The 21,887-nt window shown below is 49.9% G+C and overlaps 1 protein-coding gene across 3 annotated transcripts in view; it reads right to left on the bottom strand.

Annotated features, from left to right (window-relative positions):
• Positions 1-21,887, bottom strand: part of LOC128274738 (RNA-binding protein Pasilla) — an 81,798-nt gene that overhangs the window by 20,336 nt on the left and 39,575 nt on the right. Inside the window, exon 1 of one of the 3 annotated variants that reach the window (XM_053013037.1) lies at positions 20,935-20,995. The exons of the other annotated variants lie outside the window; for them this stretch is intronic. Within the exon in view, the coding sequence (XP_052868997.1) occupies positions 20,935-20,968 (34 nt within the window). The 5' untranslated portion in view covers positions 20,969-20,995. Of the gene's footprint in view, positions 1-20,934; positions 20,996-21,887 lie in introns of those variants that run through there. 3 annotated transcript variants of the gene reach the window in all.

Here is a 21,887-nt window from a genome sequence, read left to right as displayed (position 1 = left end):
TAATCGTATGTCAGCTCAACGTAAGCCCTCGTAAGTGTAATCTCGTTTACCTGTTCACAGTCCCCTACCACAGGTATCTCCAGTGATCCTGGTGTTCTTTTAGAGTTAAAGTTATTCCTTGACTTCACATTGGAGACTATGCTGGGAGACTATTAGGGATTAATTCACTCAAGAATCTTCAGGGAACCTATGTGCCTGAAAGCCGCATAGTGTTTGGCTTGTAAGACCAACACTAGAATATAAACTCGATTTAAGGAAAATTGTAGACTGTTGACTGTTGGTCGATATAGGCGAACTCGCGGAATATCACACCACAAGGTTCTCTTGACTAAGGCTTAACTCGTTGAAGCTTAGACATGAAGGTTCCAACTTGTCCTTACAGGAGACAGGACAGCTTTTCGTTATGGCATAAGAAGATTTTACGGCTTATTTTACTTTCATCCAATCTTCCAACGATAAGTCCATGTCCATATAACGTTTTTGGGTCCTTGGGACACTTGACCTTCTTTCACCAAGGGTCCAAAAGTTCTGTAACAGAAGGTCCAGTCAAGGTCCAGTAACTAAATAAGCAAATAAACAAGAATTGCTAGCCAATCGTTTGCGCGTTAAGGTAGAAAAATAATAAAGATTTCGCATAAGTTCTCCCAAAAAACAAGACGACACTAAATACTTCGGCATGATTAAATTAATTGCAAGTCTGTGTTGCGTGTGGTGGGACGGCTTCAGAACTCCAAGGTAAGTATCTTAGGAAAATCCTTCAAAGCGCACCTCGAAGCACCGAATCAGAACGCTCGGCCAATTCATACGATCGAAGCGAGGCGAGATTAGGAGATCTCTGCCCGCAGAGCCATAAACAAAACACTCATCCCGACCGCGCGCGATGGGCGCCCATAAACCTTCGGCATCACCGCCGATTCGCGACAGCAGTAGAAAAAAAACCGCGTAAAAAAAGCGCTCTTTCCGCGAATTGCTTGCCGATGATTCGCGAATCATGTTGTGCCCTGCGCGCCCCAAGCACTTCAGTGCCCAGTGTTTGGTGGCACGAAATGAAAATAATGAAATGCACATGGGACACACACAGAGAGAGTTTCGGGAAGTGGCCAGCCCCACTGCCTGGGAGAGAAAAAGTGTCCGCAAAGCAGCAGCATAAAATGCATGCGACGCCATCGCAATGTCGTGTCCAGAGATCCTGCGATCGTTGGCCATCTTGCGCGCGTCCTTTACGCGGCCGCCAGAAAAATACGAAACATTCCGACTCCGAAGACCCGCGAGTCGTCAAGTAGGTGCCATAGGTACCGAGGAGAGCATGGGCTGGGTGCGCATTTTTATGCGCTCGTAAATGTTACTGCCCGCCGGCGCGCCCGGCGTTATTATTATTTTTATTACACAGCAAAACGATCGTTGCGAGCACGGCGCACACGGCAAGCAACCACCGGCCAAGAGCCGCCGAAGGAAACCCACTGCACTGGTGCCCGGGAGGGGGGAATTCCCCACCGCCCGTAAGGAGGTGTAGAAAAATCTGAGTTTATGCTCGTGCGGTGCTCTCCGCGCGGTAAAGGTGTTGTTGGCCGTTCTTTTTTTTGTTATTATTTTTAGACGCACTTTAAAGCTGCCGTTGGGTGGGACGCACGGGGAGATGCAGCAACCGCGTCCTCCGTTCGACGCTCCTCCCGTTGGAGTGACCGTAACTGCCCGCCGCCGTTAATGTTGGGCCGCAATTACGAAGATCAATCGGCACGGGAAGCATAAAAATATCTTTCATCCCGGCTCGGCCCACCGTCGCGTGGCGCTGGGAGGTCCTTTTTTTATGATCCACAAATTCAATTAAGTGATTCGGATGAACGCAAATCAAAACCCCGGACCAGACTTGTGGAGGAGTGTCTCTTCCGGGCTTCCGGTGGTCGGGCCGGGCGGGGCGGAACTAGCAAATAGCCGAAGCGATTTTTAATCCCTCCTAATGATCCTTGCAAACCACCCGCTTACGCGTCAATAATATCGCTGCCATAAAACCGGTGCCGAAGAGCGATAACGGAAGGAAGGATGTGTGAGTGGGACAATTAGTGAGCAAATTAATCGGACACACGTGAGCGATCTGAAAACCATCCTCCGTCCCGCTTGTGTGTGTCGATGGGAGTCCGCTTTTTAAAATGAGACCATTAGCGCGCGTGGTCGGGATCGTTCGCGGGTTTAAATTAAGCCGTGGCGAAGAGAATGAGCGAGACAGCGGGGGCACTTCAGACAACCACTCGACGTACGCCGAGAAGGATCGGACACTTGACAGCTCCACTTCACTCGAGAGAGAGAGCGCTGAAGCAGGCGAAAAGCCGTTGCGGCACGGTGCGAAGTCTCCTTGGCCGCGGGGCGCGTCCGGTGGATGTCCGGCGTTTCGTCGTGTGTGTGCCGTCATTCTTCCCATCGGCTCCCATTTTCCAGATGCCAGATGATCGAGAGTGATCGTTTTCTTCGGTGCACGATCGCGCCTCCGGACGTACCGCACTCGACTCGAACCGAAGCCAGGCCCGCCGCCGCCGTCGCCGAGTGGATTGATGTGGAATGTCGAGTTATGCAAACCGTTACACCGGCGGTTCCGGGGGAGAAACAGAGAGAGCGGCCAGCCACCCACTGCCACAAAAAACAGATTGTGGTCTTCTGCATTTCACACTTCACGCGTTTTTAGTGGCGTATGGTGTGATAATTGAAATAGCATACGCCTGTGGTGTGCTCGGCTATTTGGGGCCTCTCTCTCTCGGGTTTCGTAACGATAAGGACAATGTTTTAGAGAGAGAAAAGGAATAGTTGCTAGCATTTTTGCGTAGAAACTCAACACCGTACCTTGGGTGCCGTATTGACAATGACTCTAAACTACGGACTCTCAGGACGTTGTCAGACAACCAGGTAACTATTTGGTCGTAAAAGAACCGAGCGGCGCTCGGCGGCCGCCGTGGAGACGCATTTTCACCTGGGAATGTCAAAAGTGTCACTTCTCCCCGGGGCGGACGAACAGCGTCTATCGTCTTCTTAAGGTGACGTCTGACCCGACACATTCTGGGTGTCTCGGGCAATAAAGTGCGCGCTAACGAGATGACGTTTTACGAGCCACTTCCGCGACGCTGCGGAACCTGGGTCGGGAGTTTTCCGTTCGTCTCGAGTTTTATTGCAAACCGGCGAGGCGAGGTCCGAGCCGAGGTCGCAGGCCAGGGTTTCCGCGGTCCTCCCATTTTCTTGCGTTGACTTTTGTACGAGACTCGAAGAAAGTGTGCGTGAGTGTGTCGGGAAAAAGTGTCATTAGGTTGGTTTCGCTAGCCACACCACCGTTCGCGCGGTGTGGGAATGTTCTCTGTGGGAACACGACTATGGCCGCCAGTGGGAGGCGGGATGTGGCATAGAACCAAGAGAACCGAGACTAATGATATGAAAATATTTACACATCATCAGGAACAAATCTGATGTCTCACTCACATAAGGGAGCGTCGGGGCAGGCGATGGCAGGGACATCGAGCGAGAAGAAACTTATGACAGCGATCCACGAGAGGATCCCCATCTGGTTTAGGGGGGGGGGCACGGAGAGAATAGAGGCCAAGGGATCAAGGACACCTCGAGAGCCAATCCGGCGTTCATATTAAATGAAGGTAAACGGACATTGTGGACTGATTCCGATTAGAAAATAGCCGTATTATTGAGAAAACGTACGCAAATGTTATCTCAAAAGTTAAGAAGACTCTGCCCATCGGATGGCTCATAGTGCTGCACACAAGTCGTTGTCCATTTTACCGTTCCATAGTTTGCCGCGCCCCGGTACTGGTACTGGAAAACATTCTTTTGTGCTTTGCATATTCATTAGCCGCGGCGTAACGAAGGGGCTGGCTTGCCCGGAGGAAGCTGGAGGAAGACTCCAAACGCGAAGGTCCTTCAGTTCTTCTCTGTCGCTGACTGCATTGTCCGTGCTCCTCCCGGGGAAAGTAAACGGTCGCGCTGCTAGTGTCAGTCGAGAATGAGGGCAAAGCTCGACCTGAAGCGCGCCTCGAAGACCCGCGGAACTGATAAGCACCGCGTCAGCACTAAAGCCATCCTCTCTCTCTCTCTCTCTTTCTGTCGGTAACCGGAGAAGATGCCCAAGGATTCTGCGGCTCCCGGAGCCACCCGCAGTAACTTTATCACTATTTTTAGCGTGGCCAATCCCTGGACCATCGCGACTTCATCGTTGCGCGCTTCCACACAACATCCTGTTGGTCCGGCGCAACCGGAAGCCCGACAACCATTGTACGGAGTTCGTTCGGAAAAAGTCCGTAAACCATCGCCATGGCGGGGCCTTTCTGAAGCACCGCCTTTATGGAAACTTTTGACATTTGAGCGAAGAAAGGCCCGGTTTGTGGACGCGGAACCGGCCGGGGATGACGACACAATGTTGCTGCCGAGGCACTTACTTCGCCCGGCTACGCCTGAAATATCATTGATCTCAAGCTGAGGACGATATCTAGGATTCACTTTTCATCACGCGTCCAATTCAGCCGCCCAGCGCCTCGACGGCACGACTGTCGTGAACAGAAGAGATTGGACACTTGCTGGGTGGTGCTTCACGTTTGAAAGTGCTCTATGCTCTCTTTCTCTCTCTAGTCTGCGTCCCACTACGTCTCCGGCCTTCAGTAGTTGTAGTTCGACCGGGTAAAGCCGTCATAGCGGAAGTGATTACTGTAGCGCCGACCGCCGCCGCTGGAACCAGAACAGGAAGGATGCGCCCAGAAGTTGGTCCGGGGTGTATTCGTTCTCTACTGTGACGCAGGAGTAGCGAAGGAGGAGCAGGTCACCCAAGATGGATCCCCTGATGAAATGGACGCTCGTCAGCAGAAATAGCTCACGTTGCCACGTTGCCCACCGTTGGCCGGTACACGCGGCGGGCCCGTTGCGTCTATTTTTAAGCCGTACCTCAAAACGTCAACACATATTCGCGCGCCACTCGACCACCAGCCAGGTGAAGGTGTCCACACACACCGGCCAGGAGGTAAAGGTTGTCCGCGATCGACCCGAAGGAGGGGTTGAAACTGGGTCCGCCCGGGAGGCCAACCGGAATGTCGGAATGTGATAGGAAAAAAGCTGCACCGTCGTCCACACACCGAAGAACCCTCGACCGAGACTCGTTTCACTTTTAAGCCTTTTTTTACACCTGGCCTCGGGTTTGGTCTCTTGGCCTGAACCTCGTGCCGGGATAAGCTACAGGAAACCGGATGCCGAACTGGCATGAATTGAATTTCAAGAATTCTTAATACACATCCGCCGCCGGCCGCTTGTAACCCGGTAAGGGGATGAGGTTCTTTACTTCGACCGAGTTGGTCTTGTGAGGAGTTGAGCTCGACACTTTCAGTTCGGTCGTGGGTCGAGTTGTGACGAAGCATCTTTCGCAGTACTTCGGCCCCCGGGGGGGCGGGAGTTGCTTATTTTTATCCCGTCCGTCCGCAAACTGCGTGTGTGTGTGCTTCTATCTTTCCATCCTTTTTCTTCTTGTTCCATCCATCGGCAAGGAACAAAATAAATCACCAACCATGCTGAGCTTTGGGCCTGTGCAATAGGGAAATTCGGATAAACAAATAAACATCGCGCTCCGCGGCCAGCGCAGGAATGCGAGCATACCGACCGACCCGACCATGGCGCTCTCGTGGTGATTAATTGTGCCTCCCGCGCCGTCGGGGTTAGGGTTTTTAATTTGTAACCTCTTCTCGACATCGACGGCATCACAAAAATGGCAATTAATTCAACGGTGGCGCAACGCCTTAGCGTCCCCCGGGCTCACGGCACGGTACTGGCAACGCCAAGTACCGTGAAATATGGTGCACGATTCGTTTGCCTTCTTATGGGCCGCGAGGTGTGAGCCCCCGGGGTCGTGATTTTGAATCATATTTTGAACCACATCAGCTAAACCTCGCATAAATCAAACACAAAGATATCGATTTGTCACGGCGCTTATGCGGGTGCCGATGCCGATACCTCTGTCAAAGGAGTTCGCCCACTTCATCTTCCACACCAAGCCGCTCGTGTTCTTGGAGACATCGAGAAGTCATTGAGAAGCCGGGTTGAATTCTTACACCGGCACCTGAAAAACCAGGCACCATCCGTGTATCATTCATCTCAGGATGGATCCCAGGAAAAGGCTCATTTAACATTCTGTGTAATCGGAACCACACACACACGTTTGAAGTTGCTTGGTGCACCATCGAGAGATTGGTAAATATTTGATCGACCAATCGGGCGATCAGATGGCGTCACATGCGTCAGACTGGAATGGTGCACACACCGAAGACACCACAGTCATCCGTCTGGGTAGGAGTCTTAGTTCATTCATCCTTCGATTCGGCCCCGTTACATGGTGCGTTGCGTGTGAGTAAAGATTTGTGGCTTTTCAAAGGAAATGCGCCAGAAGGGAATCCTGTGAACTGGAAAAGTAAAACTGGATCCCGGCCACACTGACCAACGTATCCTAGAGTTTGATTCTGATTCTGTACCGAAACTCTGGCTGATACGATGATTTATTGATTCCCAGAAAACCAAACAACTTTTCTACACTAATACAGGGTGTTCCTTCACGACCCATACTATTTAAATGGTAAATAACTCTGCTAATTCTCAGTTGATTTTGACAAATGAACAAGATTTTTTTGGGGTATAGAATGCCGTTTTTTAACAATTCACTCAGAATACAATATCGATCAAATGACTGCCTCCATTAAACACACAAAAGCAGCCCTTTTCTGGGCATTTTCATGGTTTTTGACAACATTTCGGTAATAGACAACGTAATAGCGGCAATTTCCGCTGTGATGTTGGTTTCCATTTTTTCAATGGTCTTCGGTTGACTGGCATAAACCTTATTCTTCAAATACCCTCACCGAGAGATGTCAGAAGAAATTCGGCATTAATAAGCACGCACAGTTTTCACAGTTGTCCCAATAGAATGATTATTTTCAATGTAGAGCGCTACAATTTTAGCCCACTGTTTTACCGTAAATTGATCCATGACTAAGACGGCATAGATTGACGTTTCAAGAGTTTGACTGATTTGTCGAAATCGACCGAAAAATGGCGGAGTTTCTAACATTTCAATAGTACGGGTCGTGATGGAACACCCTGTAGCTACATAAAAGATTGGGTGTTTGAAACTGGCCTACAACGCATCTCACTTTCTAGTGGCCAACACTTCTTGCCTGAACTTTTCGACTACGTTTGCCGGCAAACAACATTCTGAATTGAAGCCGTCCCAATGCCGAACGATAACTGCAAGGTACAAGGTAGAAGAAATTGATTCCCTATTGGGACTATTATAGCTGCTTATCCTACCTTCGAACCCTTCATTGGACCAAGAAGTCTTAGTTTTCGCCAGACCATCGAATAGGGTTTCCGCGAAATTGTCTCACAAAGTTCTAACCGCTCTCTCGGGGTGCATCAGTTTGCAATGTGCATGAAGCTCGCAGCATAAGCCACTGACACCACGGCGCTTGACGGGTTTTGTTGCTCTACAAACGGATACGCCAGAATAAACCCCTAGAACCGATCAAACCGAAGGCAGTGAAGCATTCGGTTGCGGTTCAACGGACGCGCCCCAGATAGCAGCGCTTGTGCTACTTCTACTCCTGCCGCGTACTGTGAGGCGTTTGTTTAGTTAGCCGCGAAAATCCATATCAAGGGCAACTGCTGCCGACGCCGCCGCCACCGCCACCGTAAGCATCATTTTCCCCGCTACATCGGGGGGGACTGCCCCTGTTTGGCTCGACCACCCTCTGTCGCTCTCGTGCAATTAAAGGGAAATTCCTTTTGGCGCAGTACCACCCTGACCGTGATATGGCGTGCCGTGCCGAGCCGTGTAACTGTAGTCTAGTCACGAAGTGGTGCAGCAGCAGAATGTCGAAAATGCCTCTCTAAATACGCTGGCCGACCAATTGGCCGACCCCAGCACCGCAGCAACACTGACCTCTTCTTTGCGTTGCCAAAAAACCCGGCTCAATGGTTTGCGGGTTCGATGTTTATGCTGGCCCAATGCTGTGAGGGCAACATAAATCACTTGGCCCTCTATAGTGGTGCTGCAGCAGCTAGCGGCGAGAGTAGCTTCTGCAATAATTCTCACATCGAGACATTTAACATGCGCCCAGCAGATTTATTGGTAGCGGAGTTGATCTCGATCTCGGCTCACGTAGATGTAGTTAACCGCGCAACCGCCAATGATTTCTTGATTCGATTCAACACTACCGGGGTTCCGATTGAATGGAGTAGTCGGAAGAGAGCTTCCGTTTCGTGTTTTCAAATCACTAATTTGCTACGAGTTCCTCAAACACTGCTCCATGCCGGCGGATGGATCTTCGAACCATTTCGAGGGCCTTCAAAAGAGCCGTGACTTTTAAATGTGCGGCGGGGAATTTGCTAACTCAGCAATCATCCTCCGCGAGATCATCGAAACGCATACAGGACGCGTGATGTGAATCTTTTGGGACATCTCTCAAATCCGTCTCAACCTGCTATATAACACACGACACCTTCACCGGGTCCCGACTTTCTTTTGACGCCGCACTGACCACCGCCGCCATCGCGGTGGGAGGCGGAGCGAGAGGAGAGGGCAAATCTATTTTTATGCTCCTCCGATCGCTTTTCGGCATTTTCCCGGCCTCGGTCTCGGACATAAATATGCAGTGCGCGACTCCCCGATGGTGGCGGCGACGGAAAAGGTGTCGCAATTGTCATGAGCAATTTTTTCTCCTTTCGGTTTGGCTCGAAATGCGGCGCAGGAATTTCGTTGCCAATGTGCGATTGAAATAATAATTCTTCGTGAGACGTGAAGCCGTTCACCTTCACTGAGCGCGAAACTGATTCGAAGAATCTTGGCTCGAAGCACAATTGGCGACCAAAAAAAACAAATCCGTGATCCGCGTCGCCGTGTAGATATTACAGTTCCGTTACTGTTTATACTGCCAGGCCAGGCTGTCTGTGGTCGTTGGTTTCAGAAAGTGACCCCGTTGGCATGCAGTCAGTTTTATTTTCGATTTAACTGGCGCTTACCGGACCATTCTTGATCCACGCGCCTGACAGCAGCTTGTTTGCTTTGCACGAAGGATACACGGCTGGGACGATGGCCAGGTACAGAGCGTTGTGCCTCGGGGTCTCAAGATAATGTTGATAAACATTGGCGAGAGAGAAACACAACGGAACAGTAAACATTTCTTTCTTGCGTAGGAGTAAGTAGTTGAGCTCTTTTGAAACAATTCAATTAAACAAAGCCGAGTTTTGCCGAGGGCGATTCAAATAGGGTTTCGCACCGTGCATCCGTGGTTCGTTAAAAAGTCACTGGGCAAAAAGTCCCAAACTTTTGAATATTCGCGAACTATATACTTCCGATGTTCGTATTTTTTGATACCGTCATGTCTTCCACGCATGTCTGCAATTTCGGGCAAATTGAATGTTGTGCTCCATTTTTACACCTTCTTTTAGTAACACATGTTTTGGAGTGCCTTCGATAGATCCATTGTATCACAAAGAAGGTGCATCATACTATCGAAAGACGTTGAGACGACAACATTGGGGCAGTGAGGAAAGTAGCCGTGGCCAATCGTCGAGTCACCACTCGAGAAGCGGTTGAGGACCTAAACATATTGAACGACTCAAGTTATTCGATTTGTAGTTACGATTTGACCATGCGACAGGTCGCCGTGAAATTGGAAATTGCTCAATTTTCAATAATAACATTCAAAATGACCCATTGAATAAAATTGCTTTGAGAATCGGAAGAAACCGTTGGCACAAGTGTAACATATCTCACGGGAATAACTTTGCGAATGGGAAACATAGATATTCAACAATCAATAAATGGCTTTTGGAAAAACAAAAAAGTCCTAATGATTGTCGAACAAACCACCTACTTACTATAAATACACGGATATGCTATTTGAAAGTTGTTGGAGTACATTTCATTGGAAATCTTTCGATGGACAGTGCCAGAGAAACAGGCGCGCACTTCCATTACATGGCCACAATCTCAATCTCGAGTAACGCAACATCATAATGTAGTACATTTTATTCAAATTCATGAGTTTCCGTCACAAAAAAGAGCGAGCTTCGTGTGAGAGAAGCTATGTTGAATGCCAACCAACTGAGGGAGGAGCGGTGAGTATGCTTCCTTTAGTATAATTTACCGTCACTTTGACCCTACGCTCGTAATCAGGATAATAAATAAAGGCACACCACCCGAGGGGGGGCGGCGGTTACTGGGCCACGGGTGCGCCTCGGCGAAATGCGACCGCCGACAGTGTACTGTCGAAAAGATCATCATCAGCATCGCATCAGAAGCCGCGGCACGCGGATCGGAAGCCGAGATTCGAGTCTGGCCACTGTCATAATCTCCGGCGAACATTTAAAGGCCATAAAATATCAAACGCTAATGGAACGGTGCGGTTCGGGGCCGGGGAATGATCGCGGATATCCCGGCGGCCCACCAGAGATAGCCATCGTTCTATGTAACGGGGAGGTCACCGCTGGGTGCGCGGTGGGCGGGCTGGGTCCTATCCCCTACTACCCTGACCGGACCGGAACGGAGGCCCTACCTTCGAACAGGTCCATTGCGTGTCGGAGTCGGGCCACTGTCGGATCAATGTTCACATCGGGAGAAGACTTACCTGCAAGGAAAAGAAACGACAAAGCGTGAAAGAGTAAGAAAAATGTAACATTAAACGTTGCTTACGAAATAGACATACACGGGTTGTGTGTGTCTGTGTGTGTTCTACTTTGTTATTTATAAAATATCAGGTGTGTGTGAAAGCGTAAAGGTGAAAAACGCGGCCCCCGTGCAAATCCGTTGCCTGGATCCGGCGACGAGGGATGTTTTCTTTTTGGATATTTTAAGCAACGAGAGACTTTCAGAAGCAATTTCTAGTCCGTCAGTAAGACGTACGAGAAAACACTAAATGTATTCAAACTTTTGTTAACGTCAAGCATAACACAGCGCGTATCTGTTTCTTGAACGAAACGTCTTCACGAGATAATGGAGTTAGTTTTAGGCCGACGTGTCGATGGATCACACATTTGCACGAAACCACAATGACCATAGAAAAATCGGCCCCGGTTGGGTGAAGTACAGACACAGATGGCAGATGCGGAAAACCGAGACATGTCCGGAACACCGTTGCTCGAAAATGTAGACGACCGTTACCGCCCGACTGCGGAAAGTTTGACCGGCGCAGAGTGCATTTATGGAAGGTAAATAAATAGTGAACACCATTTTTACGGCTCACTGAGCAAAGTGGTTCCACATGAACACGGTTTACTTTAACCTCGAACCAAACAGGCCGTTCGCGGATACAATCGTAATCGTGGTGCTCGAAGAAAGGAAAAAGAAGGGATGGAAATCGAGGTTTCGGCGCACCTCGCAAGCGGCGTTTGGTGGGTCAATTTAACATATTTCGAGTTCGGCTCGAATTTTAAAATATACTTTTGTACATGGGAACAAACTTTTGGCGAAGGATTTAGTTCCCACAGAGCTCTGAAAATGAGGTTGTTGAATCATAGCGGATAGAAACAGAAACTCTTTTGCAGAAGTTCTCTTGATAGTTGGTAGAATAGTTTTAATGGAGTTGTTGATTGTACGATACGCTCTTGGTGGGTGCTCCCTGAAACCCCTTTTAAAAGAAACGCAGACGGTATTTGGTATTAGAGTGCTACAGCCCAAGACATGTTAGTTAAGTTTTAATTAAAAGCCGTTAAGCCATTGGGCTATTTACTTGTTACTGACATTTGCATTTCTTAAGATTATTTGCATTTTGCAAGTATCTTATGAAAACGTTTTATCGTAAGTATCGTAAGTTAAATAATTTTATTGTCGACAACTTATCGATGTACATCGACCAGGCCGCAGCCTGCAAATAGCATTAGCGTTGACGCATATCGATCAAATAAACTCTTGTCTCAACGTGCACGTGAAAATAAACGTTTGAACGGAAAATGTGAGAAGCAAAAAACGCCTCATTGAGTGAGTGAGTGTTTTTATGCGTTATGCCTTCCTAATTGACACTTGTTGAGGATTGATTTTTTTTGTCGCCTTTGACGAAAATTGAACACAGTATGGCCAACGGAATGGGTGGGGAGTTGAAAGTCATCGACGGCCCAACCATGAAGCCAGGCAACAATTGATATCAATCGAGTTTTTATGGGTCGTATGATCAACTTCATGGCGAAGGAACCCCCCGGTGGCCCATACGGTCGTATTGATGGCCACGCTGCTGTGTAAACGAATCAGCAGCACACCCGCATTAAAGTGATATTGATTGGGGCCTGGCGACAACGTGAAACTTCAGGGCAGAACAAAAAAAACGTTGGACCATTTTTATCAACAGTACCATCAGAGTTTTTTTTAATACCCCGCGCGCGAGTGTGCGCTCCGGGTTCGATTCCAAAGCGACAATTGATGCTGTCAACCATGCGCCTCCATCGTGCGAGGGCCCGAGCGTATTTTTAGGCAGTAAACAAATTTTGCCCATTTAACGTTACACCATTTACGGTATTAATAATGCAAAATCGATGCCTGCCTGGCAGGCAGGGCCAGGGCCAGGGGTTGCCTTTCTTCCACTTGCGCTACACTCCACCACTTGCTGTTTCGGTGCAAGGAAGCGCCGTTTAGGGCCGGCGTGAGCGACCAGGCGTCTCCATGCGGCTAATTCAATTAATTTTTAATCATGCAAAACTTTGTTTTTCAAACCCAGCGCGCGGCTGTGGGATTAGGGCCCACAAAATCCCCGCAATGTTTCGTCGAACCTTGAGGTTGATTGATCGAATTTCGTTCGGAAAACTTGCCACTCAATGATTAGTAAAAACAAACGAGGCCAACAATTCGATATTCTGCGTCAACTGTCAACTGTGCGCGACGACAGAGAGTGTGATCCTGTCACCGATGGTGGGTTAAAATGTTTGGGGAGTTATAAAGTCCCATCATTCTATCGGCCCAGGCCGCCCAGGGTGGCAAAGTGGAGGCCTGATTTCGTCGGTGCTTTTGCTCTACTTTCCTTATGACACTCTCTGCCAGGCGCTCGTGGGTTCCATTACCAACTGCCAGCTGTGACACATCGACACAGTGCCCGACGGCGGCTTACGAAGAACATAAATAAAACTTTCTTTGCCACCGTAGACACACACACGCGGTGTCACGAACCAACCCGCATCGATTGGCTGGAAGCGAAGCGTCGAAGAAAATGCGGAAAAACAGAGCAAATGGGTTCGCGCATCACAACAGGACACTGCAGCGCGCAGAGACTATACTAGCCCACAAACAAACACACACACACAGACGGGTTGCGTGCGAAGTTTCTTTTTATCGAAAATTGAACCATTCGAACAACCCACGACGTGCAACTCTCCTGCGACATCCTTCACCAGGCGCGGATGGTTTTATATAATATTGGAAAGTTCTTCGTGGAAAAATCAGTCCAAATAACGGCAGTATCGTTGCCACGTCCCGAACTGCAAGACGTCAAAAAGGCTGCAAGACCAACGCGTGTGGACCAAGGACCTCTGCCAGCTGAGAGCATCCCTCGCGGCTCAAGTCTATTAGCCCCAGTGGCTCTCGACGTAATGAGCGGGATTCTGACGGCCACCGAGGCTTTTATTGGGCCGGCCCGGTCGCCGTCGGGTATCATTAATTATGCTAAAAGGATTGTCGACGTCGGCATGCATCGACGTGTGCACTAATCTCTGTCAGCGCACGGACATTATTCTCTTTCGCGGGCGTCCGATTATCGCCTGCGGACGCAGCAATACGATGGTGTACGATGTTGTGCGCCTGGGGGATTAGCGGACGTTACAGAATAGGGCACTCGACCTCCGGCACCACCAAGAACGTGGCTCACGGCTCGGAACTGGCTGGTGGTGACCCAGAAGGTAAATTGCTCGTAAAAGCGGGTAAATTTGCATCAAACGCTGCGTTGCGGGAGTTGCGACGAACAAAACAGGAAGTGAACATAAAGTAAAAAACACCCGCTTGGCAGTGGTTAGAAGAAGGTACAGTTGCAGTGCCTTAAAAGATAATGACATTTTAATGGCATAAATGGACAAAATTGAGCGAAGCTTGTAGATAGATGCGTGATTTGATCGCTTTTTGAGAATGGCAGACAAAACAAGAACCAGAGTTTGCCAGCAAGCTGAAATAACGTCACGAAAGGCGAAAGCGAAGAGTAGAAAAGGTGCAAATTAATCCCCAAACAACAGCAGAAAAGAGGTAAAAGGCTAATCGAACAATAAAAGCAACTCAATTAGGATTTTAATACGAAAGACCGGAAAAGCCAATGAGAGAACTAACCAAATAAATAAGATGATAATGAAGGAGTAAACCCCAAAACAGCAAAATAATAATATGGCAGAAAGCGAAAGGATGAGGCCAAGAAAGCTGAGTAGCGCAATTTGGAGTCAGAGAACCGGTTCGAGTGTTGCAGTTACAGATGCAAGCCAAGCACAGTACACAACACTCCTCGGTGTGTGCGCATTGATTAAATGATGAGATGATGATGGTGTTGATGATGACAGTCGTGACACTTGATCGACTTGATGGAGCTGATGGTGATAGCGATGGTGGTGGTGAATAGCTATGGCTGGCGCCCGCCTTTGCCCGTCGGACGTGGTGTGGTGAGTTTCCGTATTCCGTTTCCCATCATTGCCACCGTTCGGTTTGTCATTCCGTTCCGTTTCTTATTGGTCCATTTTATACAAATCATTTTTGTTCTCAACTGTGGAGACTCGTGAAGTACTTGATTTGCACGCTCTCTTTCTCTCTGTCTCTCCCGCCTGCTAGCTTGGCCCATCATTGATCACGCCACACATACACCACCCAGGCACCCGATGACCGAAACAGCAGTGATAGTGATAAAGACGATGATGGTGAGTGGTGAATAGAGTCCTCGTTGTCGGTTGATCAGTTTTCGATGTGGAAAGATGGTGTTTTCACATGTAATATGCTCTGTGTGTGTGGTGATTTTGTTGTGGCTTTTGCTTTGACAGGTTTTTTTGCGTATTGTTTTCGCGCATTGCGTGTTCGGCATTTGGCGTAGCGGTGAGAGCTTTGGGGCTTTATGGAGATAGAATAGCGAAGGAGTAGTTGTTGTGTGCGCAGTGGTTTTCGGGGGTTTGTTTGATTGTTTGTCCGCTTCTGTTTCATTCAGTTCTGTGCCCACAGCTCCAATATTAGTTAGTGCTCTCCTTCACGCGGCGCGATGCAAAAAAGGGGCCTGAGCTCTGTCTCTCTCTCTCTCTTCTGTATGGTTTGATGTTTTTTACAGTATTGTTTGCTCCCCACACACGCGGGCAAGGCAAGATTTATGTTTGGCATAGTGGAGAGGAAACAGAAGAGGAACACAGTGTGGTTTGGCAGTGAGTTTTGGAAGAGTGAAAACTCACCGAAACCGGACTGTTGCTGTTGTTGGTGATGGTGCTGGTGCGATTGAAACGCTGACTGCTGCTGCTGCGGCTGCTGTTTGTGATGATACGACGAAACGGAGGATCCGTGTTGTTGCTGCTGCTGAGAGGATTGCGCGAAGCTATTGAACTGCTGCGCACCGTTGCTGCTGTAGGCAATGCTGGCGGCTGAAGACGAGGTCGTGGCCGGGAATGTGGTGGCGTCACTAGCGAACGAGACTTTTGCTCCAAACAATGGGCCCATTTTCGGTTGGGCAAGCACGGAAGACAGCATCTGTTGCTGTTGCTGCTGCTGCTGCTGCTGATAAGCTACATTGTCCGCGGATCCACCGGAAATCGGTGGCGAAGAGGGACCGTAGGCCGTACATTGGTCATCCGTAGCCGTCGGTGGCCGATTGAGCTGACTTATGCGAGCCATCAAACTATCGCCGTTGCTGAGCAGGCTGCTCGTGCTGCCGGAGCTTCCGCTGCGCCCGCTAGCGGCGGAACTGCTGCCGTTCAGCTGCTGGCGCTGGAGCATGTGCAGGTGCTGCTGCTGGTGGTGGACCCCGACCCCGTTGCTGTGCAGGACGACCCCTCCATCACCGCTACTGTTGCCACTGCCACTACCGCTGTTGGTGTGCCTTCTACTGCCTCCTTCGTTCAGTGCCGAGCTCAGTTCGTCGAACGTGAAGTAGCTGCTACCGTGGGAGGCCATTTCCATCGGTGACGGATTTTCTGTCTGCTCCCGTTGCTGCTGCTGCTGCTGTCCTGCCGCTGCTGCCGATCCATGTTGCTCTCCGCCTAGCATTTGGGCGGTCCCCGGGCAGCACCGGGTTTTGTGGGTGCAGTGGCGCGGATAATTGACCACTAACCGAAAATATCAACTCTACCCCTGATTTGCCGCCTCAGAGAGAGAGAGAAAGACAGAGAGCCAGAGAGAGAGAGCGGGGGCGATGCACACACACAATTTAACTGCCAGTCAGGGGACGGTTGCCGGACGGTGGTTGCTTATGTTTCCGGTGCTTTTCCGGTGCCAGACAGAGAGAAGGCGAAAAAACAACAGACGGAATGCAACACAATATGCCGACGCTGACGCGGACGGGGGGGGGGGACACTTTCCACTCTGACACTTGCCGGCCGATAATTGCACTTGCGACTGGCGCGTTGCGGGCTGCGGATTTCAATTGCTAAACCGGCGTTTTCGGTGGCGCAGCCGGGAAGTGTGGGCCGCGTGCACAGCACAGGCTGGCTGGCTGGCTGGCTGGCTGGGTTTGGTCTGATTCACTTCCGCTTCTGTCCGCGAGGCGTTCGTCGCTCACTTCGCGCGGAGGCTCATGCTGCGAACTGCGGTCGGAGGAGGCAGTAGTGCTGTAGGAGGGTAATAAATGGAGTGTTATCCGCTACGAAACGCCGGACACGGCCGCAAAATATGCCAGCAAAACCGAGGATTGTGATTCGTGTGTGAGTGTCTGATGCCTGATGTAGGATGTTGGTTACGGACGGAAAAATAACGTTATGCGTAAAAGCGAATCGAGGTGGATGGATGGATGGATGGTATAGTTTGATGACGATGAACGTTTTAATGTTCTTCAGACGATAGGCGATTAGATGCTTGAAATTGTCTCGCAAAGGCACACGCACACACACACATACACACGCAAGCTGAAGCTTCGGCGGGCCATCAGATACTTGATCAAAGACTTGGAGAACTCCACACAGAGCAGGAGAAAAGAGCGACAGAATGGAAGATCATCAAGGAGGCGATCCATCAACCGAACACAAACCTAAAGGTGGCTAATAATATTACGCTTAGTGAAGGTGATATGACCGCGATCGAAAGGATGAGGATCGTGAGAGACTATCGCTCCGAACGAACTGAAGAAATACCAGACCCGCATAGTGATTTATGGGACGAAATGTTAGAAATGTGTTCCGCAAGCAAGCATAACAAAGAAGCATAACCGAAAGTTGGAAAAGCTGACCGCTGGAGGCCACAAAAAATGGGGCAGGGATGGGGCGACACTCGGCTGCGGGAGTGCCCGTAGTATTAGGTGTATGAATTAATTCTGGCCATTTTTATTCGACATTTGTGGCCGAACTACAATAAAAAACAACATATGACTACTTTAATGAAAGTATTGTCCATCGTTAGCTACTACTTTCTGCCATATTTTAGGTAATTCCTCGATTCCATGTCGATAAAACTTCTTATCTTTATCAGCGATCCACTCGGAGACCCATTTTTCAATACTTTCGTAAGAAGTGAGCCACTGTGGTTTTGGGATGTGTGGTCGAGCGTTGTCATGTTGAAAAAGCAGCTTATCATGCCTTTTATCCCATTCTGGTCCTTTTATGGCCAAAGCTTGCTTCAAACGCATTAATTCTTGTTGATGGCGTTGTCCATCAATAATTTAATTAGGTTTTAAAAGCTCATAGTACACCACACCTTTCATATCCCACCATATCGTAACCTTTGTGCAGTGAATATTTTGCTTTAATTACGATGGACCTGGTTCACAAGGCTGTATCCAGCCCAATTTGCGATCAAGAGTCTCGTAATAACTCCCCTTTTCATTACCAGTGAAGATTCGGTACAAGAACCCCTTTCTTTTCAATTCGAATTGCGCAAATAGTTTTCTCTTTTTCAATGTCTCTTTTTTCCATTCATCTGGAACCCATAAGACATTTTTTTAATCATTCCCACGGGACTCAGGCGATGGGAAACTGTCGTGTGGTCTATCCCCTAACATTTCTGCAAATTTTTTTTTTGCGTCTGACATGGATTCTGATCGTGCAATGCTGCCAATTCTTCATCATTAACCTTTTCCGACTGTCCAGGTCGCTCTTGGTCTTGCAAGCCAAAATCACCATTTTTAAACCGCGCAAACCACACCCGACACGATCAGTCAGTAAGAGCAAGTTTACTATAAACATCCATTAAAATATGACGACTTTCGAAAGCAGTTTTCTTCATATTGAAGTAATGCCCGCAAACACACTTTACCACGAACAAAACTCGGCATTTTCAGATGCTTAACAAATGGTGTTGTTTACACTTTAACCAAAAACCCTGTACTGCGTTAGATGCGTAATGATAGTAGCTGTCAAACAAAAATTTTGCTCAAATTTTTTTTGACATTTAGTGAGTAATACTTCGGCTCGGCTGCGCGCCGAAGAAAGCTCGAAGCGTGAAAGAAGGCTTCAGGTGAGCGCGGGTCGCCCGGGGTGGATCGTGTCGCGGCGGGCGGGTGCACTTTGCACACCCGCCGACCCACACTAATGCTCCTATTAACCTTTCTAAGTCCCACCGATGCGCCGGAACGATGCGCCGGAACGGCAGCTATAAACCGGTATTTCTTAGAAGAAAAAAAAAATGTGGAGCACAGACTATAAATTTCAGAGGACCGCGTGTCGTGTCGGCAGGTTGATAAGGAATTTCGCGCGCGAAACAAACAAAAAAAAAACCGCTAATGGCGGATCACACTTTGCAGGTGGTATGCAAATATGTGCTTGACCATCACATCGTCTTCAGGTCTTCGGCTGGATTAGGCGGTGCTGGTGATGCCACCACCGCTCGGCAGTTTTCCTGTCGTAACGTCCGTTTTTGCTGGAGAAACTGGAGGGGTGAAATCACCTTTCACCCGGCACCCGATGCTGCGCCCGATGGATGCGTTCGTTGGTGGGCTCTTTATGGTAAATTATGTCGCCCTGAGTGCGCGCGCCATCGAGAAATGTTGAAAAATGTTTTTTTACGATTTCTGTGCCTGAAAAATGCGATTCAAGAACGCAGCACAAAAAAACCCTGAATCAAAGTCCACCACGCGATAACGCTGGCGCTTTTTGGAGGTCCGAGGTCCGGACGTCGGTGTATGCCCAACATAGAAGCGGAGCAAAACCTGGGAGTTTGGGTCACCCGTTTTTAATGACCCCCTCCCCAGGCGTTCGAGAGTTTGATTATGTTTTTAATCGGTACTGCGAGCATCGGTGCTCTATCCGTGGCCGCTGGAACGACGACGACGACTTTCGCCCGGTTTTCATCGCCACTAACTTCATTAGAGTGCGGCCCGAACCCTTCCCGTTTTTCTCTCTTTCTGTCCTCCAAACTTTGACCACAAATTCAGGCGAACATGACTACTGCATGTGTGTGTTGTGTTGTGTTGAACCTTACCGTCGGAAAGGAATGATTTGAACTCACAACATAAATGAACGAACGAAAGAGAGAGAGAGAGAGAGCCACACGGTGAAGCCCTCGAAGGCGATGCGTGTTTCCGAATGCTGAGGAACCGTCGCCAAGGCCAACAGTGGGGTGGCGGGGTGGTATGTGGACCGATCGGCAAGGTTTGAATATTAAAATATTCAAATGTTTAAAAAACCGGCCTCCGCCCGGCAGCAGATTGCGCTTTGCATTTCGGCTTTGGGGACATCTTTCCGTGTGTGTGCCGGATGGATGTTGGGGATCACACCACGCGCGACGTGTGAAAGAGAGAGAAGGTGAGGCCCCCAAAGTGACACAAAATGAAGAAGATGCGCTGTTCGTTGTTCGACGCGTGTGATCAAAACCCACGCTGACCGAGAGAGAGAGAGGCGAATGGAGGCGAGAATTGATGTTGGGATGTTGGGCAGGCAAATCAAGAGGCGGCGATTAGAGAGCCCGGCGGGAGCCGTGGCCGACGAAAATTGGTGGTGATCGGTGATGGTGACGACGACGGTCCCCATTTGGCCATATGTGGCCGCTTAGCGATCGGCGACCTCACCAATACGCCCCGCGGACGGGATGTGATGACACCCGGGGAAGAACTGGTTCGTCTGTTTGATTGTGTGATTAGGGTTTTTTTTCGACGATTCGTCGCCGGGCCCACCATTTCGAAACCCCGCCGCGAAACGCCCCGTTATGAAGCGCGCGCAATGGTCGAAAATATGAGGAAAAAAGGTCCGGGCCACATTCTACTTTTTTTTTGGGGTGGCTTGTTGACCGCCACAAATATGCGACTCCGCGGCGAGGACCGCTTACTGATAAGGTGTGTACGATCGCGCACACACACAGCGGTCCCGTTACAACCGGCCAACCGGCCAACGGGGTTGCCTATGGCCCGCGCCCCCTTTGCTCACAATTTGGTGCTAGTGTATTGTTTGATAAATTATTATCGTTAAGATCGAAGGCTGGCTGGGTGTGCGCGATCGGAACGCGTCGGGTTCGAGGGCGTCGCGTGTCGCGCAACACCAAACACATGTGTGCAAACATCGTCGTCCGCCCTCGGTTAGAAAACAGAACGCCACGGAATTGGTTTCGAAAGGCGAAGAAGAAGAACCAGACGCCACGCAGATGCGAGTGGCCACCTCTCTCCTTATCATCGCTGGCGGCGGAGCAGCAGCAGAGCACAATGACAACATTAAGCGCGCGATACGCCACGAAACGCGGGCGCCCATTCGTGTTGCGTGGCATTCGCTCTACGTGACAGTCCTTTTTTCAGACAGCACAGGCAGAGGGTTCGGTGCGGAAATAATTCTCCTGATGGGTGGAAAACTCACTTTGCAAGAAGTATGCCAGCAGCTGCGAATCCATTCTCGATCTTTCTGTGTCTATGCGAGTGTTTAAACTCAATACCCGAATCCCGCCGTCGATCGTCCTAGAGCGGTGGTTGCCGAGGTAACGAAAGGATACGCCCGTAGCCGTCTTAATATTCGCCGTCGACTAGCGACACACTACACAACACGACGCCGGGTGAAATCTAACACACACCACCAGGCGCACCTCTAATTATCGCACACACACAGGCACGCGTCCGGTGGGTGAAAATGAGACTGCGCGATGTCGCGACTTCCTTCCGCAAAACGCGGTTGTGATGATGCCACGTCGGCGGCCAAAGCGCGACCTTGCCCAGCGCACGTAACGCACCTCACGTAACGGCCGTAACGCCTCACCGTGCTGACACTAAACAAATAAACATTGGTTGGCTGCCTGACTTGGACGACACTTGTTGACGTTGCCGTGACACCCGAACCGAACGGGCCGCGAAAGGGTCACAAAATAATAAGCCACGCGAAAGAATGGGATCCGCGCACTTGACGCACTGTTGGCGCCCGCGCTACTCCCCGCAAGGATTCAACCAGGGGACCAGGAAGGAGCACTCGAAGGAGGCTGACTAAAAGGCGGCGGCGCGCGCGCACATCGCTTAGTGGGCGCAGTGTTTTTGTCTATTTCTATTCACGACCGATATTGGACTGAAACTGACACTCCGTGGACGCCCGTCGTCGCGCCGTCACTCGCCGGGTCGGGTCCAGCTTTGGTCTCTCGGCTCCATTCGCGTTTCGTCGTCGTGTGCGCGGCGCGGCGGAGGGGCGCTGCTGTGTTCACTCACATCGCTCGCCCGTCTCGCTCACTCACGCTACCATCAGTTCCCGCATAGAGTGGCTCTCGCTCGCTCGCTCTTCGCGGCTTTGTCACATACACACAGCCCGCTCTGTCGCGCGGCTCGTAGAAC

The sequence above is a fragment of the Anopheles cruzii genome, chromosome 3, assembly GCF_943734635.1.
Source record: "Anopheles cruzii chromosome 3, idAnoCruzAS_RS32_06, whole genome shotgun sequence".
In the NCBI taxonomy this organism is placed as follows: domain Eukaryota; kingdom Metazoa; phylum Arthropoda; class Insecta; order Diptera; family Culicidae; genus Anopheles; species Anopheles cruzii.
This window is presented reverse-complemented; position numbering and strand designations above follow the sequence as displayed.